We start from the raw sequence: 12,786 nt of genomic DNA, 5'->3' as shown, positions 1-12,786 counted from the left end.
CTATCACCAAGGGCTAGCTAGTACGCAGTAAAATTGACTGATATTATATATATATATATATATATATATATGCCTGCATGCATGCATAATTAAGAAGAGGGTATATAGACGAGTTTCAGATTTGCAGATCTTTTATATATAATGATTTCAAGAAATTTCAAATGTAATCTTTTGTACTAGTTTTTTAAAATATGTGTCTAAAAGTGACTTACGCTTTCTTAATTAGTTCATTACACATTATTAGAGCCGGACGTCATGCCTTTTTTTATTTCATTTTTTAAAACAAATTAAACACATCCATGTAATGCCTTTGAATTTTTTGTTTTTTTTTATTTTTACATGTCTGGAGGAGGAGAATTCAATCATTAATTCTCTTAATGAGAAACTAAAGCATTGTCAATTGATCCTTATAAGGATCTTGACTAACACCTTGAATCCTGATCCTCTATATATACATACATATATATATATATATAGAAGAAAACAAAATAAACAAGTCCAATTAACACAACTTATCAACCTTAATTATAATTTTTAATTTGTAATTTTGTCTGTTATAAATATTTTATCGAGTCAATAACAAATATTTTGATGGCCAATATTATTCCTTCTCTTCTCATGCATGCATGGTCGCGGGGTGCTGTAATTAATTTTCAATTAACATATATATCCTTAAAACTGAACATTACTAGAGCAGGCTTTTCTGGGGAGACCTAGCTAGCCTGCTGGCTGCATGCAGGCCGGATTGATCGAGCAGGTAAGGAAGGACCGGAATTTGGTCGTTCAATATATTAAATAACAGAGACTAATTATGTATACTTAATTAGCATAAGGAACATGATGCATCATCATCATCATGTTCTGTAATTGTTTTTTATATTGTACGTGCTTGCAGACTTTTCTATTGAAATATATATACTTTTGTTCTTTTTCTTGTGCGTGGTCCTCCAACTCTACTGTGTAATCGGTTATAAGAAATGCACATTTTCCTAGTTCATGAGCCAATGAATTTTCTTCACGGTTTACATGGCAGATCTTCCACTCATCATATTGATCTAATGTTGCTTTTAAATCAGAAATAATCATGCCAAAGTAGCCCTAATTTTGTTGCATATGCTACACCACATTTACAACAGTTTGAGAATCTCCTTCCAAAATAATTCTATACATGCCAAGTTCCAAACCAAATCTTGCTGCTCTATGTGCTGCCAATGCCTCAGCTAGCAAAGGGTCTGGTAATGAATCTTGTTTCTCTTTCAAGGTTGCCAAAAATCTGTCATGTTCATATCTGACAGAAACACCAATCTCTATTTTACAAACTTTCTTATCAATTACCACATCCCAATTAATTTTGCAGAAACCTTGAGGTGGGCATTCCCATAATATTCTTCTTTCGTACTAGCATTGAATCACTATTGTATGGCTCCAAGGCTTTCTTTTCTCCAGCAACCCATGTGGAGTCATATCAACTGCTACTTTCTTATCAGAATCCCAGTAGTTGTTATACGATCGTGTCATCGTGTGCACGTTTATTAGTGTAAGAAATCACAGTAGAAAAATACTTCAAACTCAACTTATAAAATTGCTCCATAAGTTTTTCCAGATTGACAAATCCCTAACGATTCTTCTTAGTGGTGAAGTGTACTACGTAGTAAAAAACTAGATAACACTTAACAAATCTACAACCTAAATATCTTATCAAGAAAGAACAAAAAGAGAGAGAAATTTTTTGTATTTCAGATGGTGCCAAATCCAAATTGAGGGGAACTATTTATAGTCCACTAATACACGGCTGGCCTTGAAGGCCAGCCAATACACTGCAATAGAATTACAGATGTTGCAACCTGCAATGTAATGTATGGCATTTAAGTCATCCGTTACAAGTCAAGTAACGTATGGCATTAAACTCTAAGAATGAAAGGAGGGGGTCAGCCCACGTGAGCGCCCCTCCTGCTAACATCTCTCACTCGCATACAGTGGGCATAACCTCAGGTCTGCATCTCTTTAATGTTCTCAATCTTGTTCATATAAGTAAATAGGTCGTGCGACCACCAAGCACATCTGTAGAAAGGTGAGAGTACATACACCAAATCTCTCCCAAAGAATACCAGCATAGTAACATTCTTAAAGTGTCTGGTCATGTCTTAGACTTATTCGATAGCATCAAGATCAAGCATTTTCAAACTCTCTTGAGTTAAAAAGCTCAGAACAATACTTGCCTACCACCAAATTATTTCAATGTGTTCACAACATTTAGCCGCTATCAAGATGTAGTGTCATAGTTTGACGTTAGCAAACATTATCAAAGATACAATATCAAAGAGTCTTTCTTTTGCACTCATATCACTCAATTTTAGTCAAACTTTTTCCCAGTAATGCCTCTTTAGACCGTATCAATCATGACCATAGACAGCATGCCAAAGTAACAGATATCCAACCTCCATCTCATGACATAGTCAAAAGTAAAGGATATTTGAAAAAAAATGAGACTCACATAATGAGAAAGAGAGAAACTTTTTACTCACTTACTCATATGGTCGTATAAGCACATGTAGTATGAAACACATGCTACTGTGGATTTCTCTTTCTCAAATAGCATATGTCTATATCAACACCGTACAAATCTTAGTTTAGCTGCTCCTTAAGTGTCTAACCCGAATTCTTCTATTTGCACGCCTCCAATGCGTCAAAGAGGAATTCATATCTGGCTAACTACAAGCTACATGGATGGTGGGTAACCCATGCATAGTCCTATTAATGGACCTCATCTTAGCTCCCACTAAGGCGACATAATTTTGTGTCAACCAATTTGTCCCTTTGGATAAGTACCTAAGGACACAATATCTCATATCTACTCGCTACTCAAGCGCTAGAGGCGATCACTCGTGTGAGTGAGTCGATCTAAGCTTGTTGGCATATCTTATGTGTGTGTATTCGCTACCTTGTCTCTGATGTAGTGATATCTAATATCTATGTGTTTGGTTCTTTCATGATACTTTGAGTCCTTAGCATATGCGAGAGCTGCCATGCTATCGCAGATTATCGTCACCGGATCTGAAGTATTCGTGCCAATGTCTAAATGCTAAACCCTGATAGCACAACACATAGGCCGTAGTTCCCTTGAGATATCGCATAATCCTCTTGACTGCTGTCCAGTGAGTCAATCTTGGGTTAGATTGGAATCTACTCACTAAGCCAACTGCATAGCATATGTCAGGCCGAGTACACATCATTACGTACATTAGACTACCCACATCATTACCATAAGGGACATGGACCATCTTTTCTTTAAGTCTTAGGACACAACTCTTTGGATAAGTTCTCGCTTCTTGCAACAAGGGTGTCAATAGGTTTACATCTACTCATTAGGAAACGTTCGAGGACTTTCTTTATGTAAGTCTGTTGGGACAAACACAAAAGTCTCTTTGAGTGATCTCTGTAAATTTTAACTTCAAAAATGTATTCTGCCTCACCCATATCGTTCATCTCAAAATTGAAGGATAATCACTCTTTTGTAGCGACTATCAACCCTTTATCATTTTTAACTAGTAGTATGTCGTCAACATACAATAACAACATAATGAAGCTCTTCTTAGACCTTTTGATATAGACACAATGATCTTCTGTGATCATCGTAAACCCATTCGAGAGAATGGCTCGATGGAATCTAAGGTACCATTGTCTAGATGATTACTTTAAGCCATATATAGATCGTTTGAGGTTGCACACTTTGCGCTCTTAACCTTTGACCACAAAACCCATTGGTTGATCCATATAGATCTCATCATCTAGTTCTCCATTGAGAAATGTTGTCTTAAAGTCCATCTGGTAGAGTTCTAAATCCATGTTTGCTACTATAGTTAGAATCAGGCGAATTGAGGCAAACCTCATCACTGGTGAAAATGTTTCTTCATAGTCTATACCCTCCTGTTGAGTATATCATTTCACCACTAAGCGAGCTTTGTACTTATCTATTGATCCATCCGACTTGCGTTTGACCTTAAAAACCTATTTGTTCCCAATAATCTTATGTCCTGTCAGTAGATCAACCAGGTCCCAGATCTGGTTAGTCTTCATAAACTCAATCTCATCATTAAGAGCTTTCATCCACTCATCTTTAGTAGAAGATAAGAAAGTTTCATGAATTGTCCTAGACTCATCATCATCATGCGGAACTACCATTAAAGCTTCATCTTCAATCTTAAAACGACGACGAGGAATACTTTCACGTGTGCTTCTAAGCGATTAAGATTGTTGTGATTAATTGACAAGTAGTGTGCTCCCACCCAGATTCAAATCCTTTTTATAATTTGTAGGAGTTAGAAGAATTTCTTCCTCATTCTCAACTAAATTCCTTGGAGCACTTTCCTTTTGTTTCACAATCTTATGAAGTTTTAAGCTCCTATCAACCTCACATCTACTTAGAAACTCATCTTCAATTAAATCCACATCTCGTGACTCAATTTCAGTCACACTTCTATCAGATTATTCACCTATTAACACATACCCTTTAGAGTGTTCTGAGTACCTTATAAAGATACAATTCTTCCTTTTAGGGCCTAACTTTCCATACTTATGAGAAATATCGTGAACAAAACCCATTGAATCCCATGGTCGCAAGTTACTCAAATTGGATTTCTCATCGATCTATAGTTCATATGAGATAGAAGTTACTGATTTGGAAGGCACTCGGGTAACAATGTAGGCAGCAGTAAAAAATGCATCCCCCAAAAAGAAATTGGTAGGTTTGCTTGTGCCATCATTGACCTAACCATCTCAAACAACTATAAAAGCTCTGATACCAATGTAAGAAAGCACAGCGGAAAAATACTTCAAGCTTAGTTTATAAAATTGCTCCACAAGTTTCTCCAGATTGACAAATCTCCAACGTTTCCTCTTAATGGTGAAGTGTACTACGTAGTAAAAAATTAGAGTAACACTTTATAAATCCACAACCTAAATATCTTATCAAGAGATAACAAAAAGAGAGAACTTTTTTGTATTTCAGATGGTGCCAAAACCAAACTGAAGGGGACTATTTATAGTCCACCAACATACAGCTGGCCTTGAAGGCCAGCCATTACACTACAATTGAATTGTAGACGTTGCAAGCTGCAATATAACGTATGGCATTTAAATCATCTGTTACAAGTCAAGTAACGTATGGCTTAATGCCATAATTTACTCTAAGAATGAAGGGAGGGGGTCAGCCCACGTGGCGCCCCTCCTGCTAACAATCAGCATGCATGATGGATGACAGCCGGAGAGAGAGGCGCACACACATGTATGCATATATATATATATATATATATATATATAAATGAGTGAGTTAAGACCTCCAAGACATCTTGTTCGTCTAAGATATATTGGATCTTGCAATGTCATATGTCATAGTTTTCCCCATCTAATTTCTCACATTTGTTTAAGTCGGCAACAGCACTCTTGGATGTTATTTCACTACAATACGCAAAGAAGAGATATTACACACACATCTAGGAAATCTGTCGTGTCCATCCAAGCTAGAAAAAGAATAATTTAGACATGTCGCAAGATCGAAAAATCTCTAGGCTTCAGAATTATCTCTTGCGCCACAATATCCAATTATTAAATTTCTAACTTAATTCCTACGCAAATTTAAAACAAATATGGGAGAATTAATCATCATAAATTTCAACCATACTCTCACTATATTAAGTAGTCACCTAGTCTTGGTCACGCGTAAAAACAGATCCTACTAAAATTGCAGTAACCTTTTGGGCCAGTCTATAAGGACAACTACTCCAACCACAACAACCTATTGGGACAGTCTACAAAGATAGCTCATATAAGACCATGACAGTCCATTTTTCTTTTTCCCTCAGTGCATTTATAGTTCTTATTGGGGTCACTGCAATTTTTTCAGCCTATCATTTACACTGACAATTCTAACTAAGACTACTTAGTGAAAATTTTTCTGTTTTATCATTAAAAGAAATGAACACTAATGTCTAAACATTCGAACCTAACATTCGTAGCTGATAAAATAATCACATATCCACATGTTCAATTCACGTATACATGTAATCACATTTAATATAAAATATTAAATAAAAGATCATATGTAATATAATAGTATATCTAAGCATATATTAAATCATGCTATTTTTTTTTTAAATTCTTTTTATAAACAAAACATATGTATAACAAATACATTTAAAACCCCTACCTAAATTAAAGGGAAGTCGCAGCCCAATGGTGCGCCTATTACCTTAATTTCACTAGGTGGTCATGGGTTTGAGTGTCACTTTTATCCCTTTTATTTATTTATTTATTTTTAAACAAGTTTTGGGTCAAAAAAACCCAGCACAACTCTAGATAAAAAAAAAAAAATGAGCTGTGAACTCAGGCCCATGTGAAAGACAGATGACTAAGATCATTTTCTACCTCCAGCTAGGGCACTGTTCACGTGAAGAGTGTCTCTTCTTCACCAACGACTTGCAACGGCTCAAACAACTGCCCATCGTTAGAAGAAAGATGTTCGAAGTCGCCGCTGCACCCTTGTGGTGCTCGCGGGATCCCTGTGGTGCGTGCAACACCGTTGGGTGCGAGTCGAGCGGCACCCCCAAGTTGCGCACAACACCTCCAATGAAGGTTTTTTTTTTTTTTGAACCAGATCAAAAAATAGGGATAAAAATGACACCCAAACAAATCCAGACAAATCTCAAGCATATGCGAGAAAATAAAAAATTATAAACTGAAAGCAACTATAAAAGCTCTGATACTAATGTAAGAAAGTACAGCGGAAAAATACTTCAAGCTTAATTTATAAAATTGCTCCACAAGTTTCTCCAGATTAACAAATCTCAATATTTTCTCTTAGTGGTGAAGTGTACTACGTAGTAAAAAACTAGAGTAACACTTAACAAATCTACAACCTAAATATCTTATCAAGAGAGAACAAAAAGAGAGTGAACTTTTTTGTATTTCAGATGGTCTCAAAACCAAACTGAGGGGGACTATTTATACTCCACCAACACATGGCTGGCCTTCACACTGCAATCGAATTGCAGACATTGCAAGCTGCAATGTAACGTATGACATTTAAGTCATCCGGTATAAGTCAAGTAACGTATGGCTTAATGCCATACTTTACTCTAAGAATGAAGGGAGGGGGCCAGCCCACGTGGCGCCCCTCCTACCCTCCTACTAACAATCAGCACGCAGGATGGATGACAGCCGAAGAGAGAGGCCCACACACATGTATGCATGATATATATATATATATATATATGAGTATGATATACACACAATACATTGTACAACAATGTTATAAAATGAGGATATTTTTGTAAAATTATGTTACTTTTATAAGATGTTTTACAAAAATACCTCTAATTTAAAACATAGTTGTGTAAAGTGTTATAAAAAATATTGTGTAAATAATTTTTTATCATATATATATATATACACTAGTCACCTTTGATAAAAAAAAAATTATTTTGAACATTCGTTAAGGCTGCAAAATTTTCCCTCAAAGCTTCTAAAAAAGACGTATTTATTTTTGAGCAGTGGAAATAAACTTGCTATTGTGACAGCGACAACTATTGAGATTAAGATCTCTGAACATGTTTTTGGCTCTGTTTACGGTGAAGATCGGAGTAACTTGGATCGCATAAAACAGGTATAAATTACCTATAGAAAAAGGCATTAACACTTTTGAACTGTGTACTTATCAAAAAAGTCATTTGCAAACTGTGTTGTACTTATATTCTTGTTTTGTGTTGTATTGTCTTGTGAATAGCTTGGTTTGGTCGATTGGTGGCTATTATTATTTTCTTTTTTCTGGAAAGGCAAGCGAATAATATCATGAATTAGCATACAAAAGAAAGTTGGAACTTAAAATATTTATAATAGGTAGCTTATCCAGATTGATTAAAGAAGGTTTACTGTCTTGTGCTTGTTCCAAATTTAGATGGTTATTTTACATCTAAACTTTAGACTAATGTTTAGTTGTTAATGTTCGGTTGATTTATATTCTTTGTTGCATTCTTAGGTTAACTTCTCATCATGCAATGATTATTAGGTAAATTATGTGGTTTCAATTTTCAACAAGTACTTTAAATGTTTAAGGAAAGATCTTGGGCTCTTGCCTATCTTATGATCAATAAAATCTTATTTACTGACAAAAAAAAAATGTTTAAAGAAAGATCTTATATCTGACCCGTAATCTCAAAAGCAATGGAAGAATTTTTGGAAGTTACGGACCAAAGCTGGAGATAGTTGCTGACGTGACTTCCAAAGACTACCTTATCATCAGAGGTGGTACTGTAAATAAGTCACTAGGATCCGAAGAGGAAATAGAAAAACCGAGCACTCATGCATACAAGCATGAACACGCCTATACATTGTGCTAACTTTGCAATCAGTTAAATCTTTTACCTTCAGTGATTATTCAATTGCTATCCTTTCAGTTTCGTCCTGGAGTTGATCAAAGAAATTCATATGCGATTTAAGCTTTCCTTGAGGCATTACAAATGATTCACAGCTACATCATGAGCTACTGGCCAACGATTGATCCAATATGGATGCATTTTTCAGTATTGGAGACAGGTTAGGATCCACACCTCTGTTTATTTATAGACGCCAGCTAAGTGCTAATTTGTTATGTACCGTATCAATGATTAGATTATATTTATGCACATTCATATTATTGAGAAATAATTTCACATTACCTATAAACAATGTCTTAAACATGTTTATAAAGAATGAGCAATCCTCTCTTAGAGAACCTGTTTTATGAAATGAGTTAGGTCTATAAATTTCTTCAGGATATCAAAGCCTGCCACATGACGAATATCTTAAGTTCATAAATTATTTTATTTAACTTGTGGTTTTAAAATCATCTCCGTTGGATCAATGAGTTATGCTCATAAATTTCTTAAGTTCCATCATTGTGATTGCAAATTGAAACAAACAGATAAACAGTAGAAATATCATGCTTTATTTTATCTTTAGTATGACCGAATTAGTCAGTACTTAATAATAATAATAATAATAATAATAATAATAATAATAATAATAATAATAATAATGGCTTTGTTGATTCATTTTTTACCCTATGAGTAGTGAACAAGTGATGTTTGGATTATGGGAATGTTCGGAAGATTATTGATCACTTTGTGGGATGGGAGGATTCAAAACAGGCATCTCTGAGTTGGATTCTCACTTGCTCCTGTAGCTAGAAAAACGGTCCAAAGATGGAGATGTGTGTGCCTTTTTCAAATCTCTCTCAAGGCAGGAACTTGATTCCATGCATGTGCTCACTTTAACTGAAGAGTTTCTTTTGGCCTGCCCAAGAGAGATAAGATTGTTGCTGAGATGTGCCTTGCAGAGAGCCCGGATTCTTCAATCTGATTTAGTGGCGATCCATGGTCAATGTATCTATCAGGAAGCACCATTGCTCTCAACTACAGAGAGAGCTCCAAAAGGAATCAGGACAACAAAAGAATAAAAAAGACAAGAACAGATGGAAAACTTTCCTCAAAATGGAGCTTGAAGCATCTATATTACCTTGAGGGGTCCATCCAGAATACCAGTTAAGCTTAGGTAGTGTGATACGTGAGATCCGAAACCTCCAATTGAACCCTCTTCCACTGTGATTAGGATTTCATGCTCATGGGCTAAATCGTTTTATGAGTTCTGTATCCAAAGGTTTACAAAATCTTGCATCGGCTACTGTCACAAAGATGTCTCTGCTTTTCAGCTCGCTTGCTGCTTGCAGACATTGCTGAACTATTGAACCATATCCCAAAAGAGCAACTCTGCAGCCTTCCAATAGTATTTTTCCCTTTCCAATCTACCCAATTTTCAGAAAGAGGGCAAGCATTTAATCTATTTGTTTCCGATATATACTTCTAATTGTACATTTTACAACTAGTTAGTTGTGCTAACCTCAAGAGGGATCCCTTTGTTATTTGGAGGAAGAGTTGCTCCAATACCATTGCCCCTTGGAAACCTGAAGCAGCTGGGTCTGTCATCAATGGATGTTGCTGTGGCAACCATGTGCATCAGTTCTTCTTCGTCAGATCGAGCCATGACCACCATGTTAGGCAAGCAGGCCATGTATGTAATATCAAATGCTCCGCAATGGGTGGGTCCATCAGCACCAACCAAACCAGCTCGATCAATTGCAAAACGGACGGGTAATTTTTGGAGATCTACATCATGTATCACCTTCATAACCATTTTAAAGTGTTAGTAGGAAAATCCGAAAACGCAATAAAATCTGGAAAGCAAAACCAATCTTTGCCTGTTTTATCTACTTTTAATGTTCTTATCTTACCTGGTCATACCCGCGTTGCAGGAACGATGAATAGATAGCACAGAATGGCTTGAGTCCCTCCGTGGCTAAGCCAGCCGCAAATGTGACAGCATGCTGCTCAGAGATCCCCACATCAAAGCAGCGCTCTGGAAACTTCTTGTGGAAATGATTGAGACCAGTCCCACCGCCCATTGCTGCGTGTATGGCTACAATCTTTTTGTCTACTTCAGCTTCTTTGATAAGAGATTCAACGAAGTACTGAGTATATGTAAGTGTTGAGGATTTGGTCTTAAATTGTTGGCCTGTTCTGGGATCAAACTTGACAACCCCTGAAACAACAAACTTAATAAGAACCTTCTAAAGAACTCATACAACAAGACCATGAATTATCAAAATTCAATTCACCATGCATTTTATCAGGTGCTGCCTCAGCTGGGGGATAGCCCTTTCCTTTCTCTGTCACGATGTGGATCAAGACTGGCCCTGGAGCAGGCATTGCTTTTACATTTTTGAAAATGGTGACTAAATCTTCAACATTATGCCCATCCACAGGCCCAATGTAGTACAGTCCGAGCTCTTCAAAGAGAGTAGACCCAGAAGCACTAATCATACCCCTTGCATACTCATCAACTTTGGCAGCAACTTGGTGTGTTTGCCCTCCAATTTGCTTTGTGATGCTCTTTTAACAGATATTATCTTAGTCATTATCTTTCAAAATATTATATAGATTTAAGGAATCAAAAACATATTTAAGCTTAGATGTTTACTTTAGCTGCTTCGTGAAGTTTATGGAAGTTAGTGCTTGCTTGGAGCTTCGATAGAGCACTGCTAAGGGCTCCGACCGGAGTTGCAGGGCCATCAAGAGTAGCCGTGGGTAAAGAGACTTGCTTATTGTCATTTAGCACAACTACCAAGTTAGCATCAAGATATCCAGCATTGTTCATGGCCTCATATGCTTGGCCTGCAGTCATGGCTCCATCTCCAATCACACAGATTACATTGTTCTTGTTCCCTAAAAAATCCCTTGCAACAGCCATACCTGCCGTTTTTTTTTTTTTATTATAAAAAAATGAATACTTAAACTTAGTGATTTTCTTGTATATATCTCATATATACATTTATTTATTGTAGAAAATGAAGGGAAAATAACAGGAGAGAACCAAACACACCAAGGCCAGCAGATATGCTTGTCGAACTGTGCCCTGCGCCAAAAGCATCATGGATGCTCTCATCCCTTTTAGGAAACCCTGCAAGTCCAGAAGTTTTCCTAATGGTGTGCATCCTTGACCTTCTTCCTGTAAGAATTTTATGTGGGTATGCCTGCAAAACTTACATTTCAGAAACTGTACCTCTGAACATCGAGAAATGGAAATTTAATATTCTATATAAATCGAATCGACCTTTTCAGCTGTTCACGTTCAGAAAATAAAGTTTGGTCACCTGATGGCCCACATCCCATATGATTTTGTCTTCAGGGGTGTTGAACACATGATGTAGAGCCACTGCTAACTCCACCACTCCTAAGCTTGAACTAAGATGCCCACCTGTCTTTGATACTGAGTATACAATATCTGCTCTAAGCTCTGCAGATAGCTGTTCAAGATCCTGGAAGGATAATTTTAACATTAGAACAAAAAACAAGCTGCTATGGAAAGAAACAAAAGACAAAAACTCTGAGCCGGCTGTGGATGTGTAAAAGGAAACCAGAACCTATTTCATGAACTTTACTGTGTAACCAAAAAGAAAAAACCCCATCAACAAAAAACAAAAAAAACATTATCACTATGATAATGCATTATACAATATGGTTTACCTGTGTGGATAGATTCTTCATGTGAACTGGGTAATTGATGGTGTCCAGCAATGGCGTGACAGGTTGTTCTCCAGAGAAATTGATCTTCCATCCATCTTTTTCTTTCCATATCATCTTCCTTTCCTCACCTGAGTCACTTGCAGAAGCTCTCAAGTAGAACTGTTGTAACACATCATCAACCCAATTGCACCCCAATAATCATGGTTTTGAGATCATAATACCCACAATAAAAAACAACCGAAAAGTGTTATCTTGAAAGGAAAAAGAAAATGAGAACAGAAAAATGAGAACCACTGTTATGTTTATAGAGCATAAAGAAATTAAGCCCATTTGGTAATTAGAATAGCTAACAGAAACGGAAAGAAAAGCATATAGGATTTATTTACACCTGGTTTTTGCAACTATGATTTAATCTTGGAGCGTTTAGGTGGAAATAAAGAAATTGGTTGGTTCTGACAAAAGACCCAGAAACCACCATGGCTTATACAATCTAGTGAGAGGAAGTGGAGTGAGAAAGGCTGAGCATTGTGGAGGAGACAAGAACCAAGTTTTTATAAAGGCATAGGACAGAGCAAGGAACACCTACGGGGTGTAAGTACTTGGACCAAGATCTCAAATCTTTAATGAGTATAAATTCTCTGAGATCGTTTGTATTAAATGCTTTATGGTCTAT

General features: G+C 36.5%; 1 protein-coding gene across 1 annotated transcript; it reads right to left on the bottom strand.

Annotated features, from left to right (window-relative positions):
- Positions 1–9,039: 9,039 nt before the first annotated feature.
- On the bottom strand, positions 9,040–12,786 carry LOC121254103 (probable 1-deoxy-D-xylulose-5-phosphate synthase 2, chloroplastic). The gene is given in 11 exon segments (XM_041154065.1): positions 9,040–9,446; positions 9,550–9,666; positions 9,668–9,835; positions 9,931–10,212; positions 10,322–10,629; positions 10,706–10,979; positions 11,068–11,339; positions 11,470–11,620; positions 11,741–11,905; positions 12,114–12,272; positions 12,502–12,786. Coding segments are annotated over 11 exon segments (2,133 nt in total). The 5' UTR covers positions 12,592–12,786; the 3' UTR covers positions 9,040–9,299.

The sequence above is a fragment of the Juglans microcarpa x Juglans regia genome, chromosome 3D (assembly GCF_004785595.1).
Source record: "Juglans microcarpa x Juglans regia isolate MS1-56 chromosome 3D, Jm3101_v1.0, whole genome shotgun sequence".
NCBI classification, from domain to species: Eukaryota; Viridiplantae; Streptophyta; class Magnoliopsida; order Fagales; family Juglandaceae; genus Juglans; species Juglans microcarpa x Juglans regia.
This window is presented reverse-complemented; position numbering and strand designations above follow the sequence as displayed.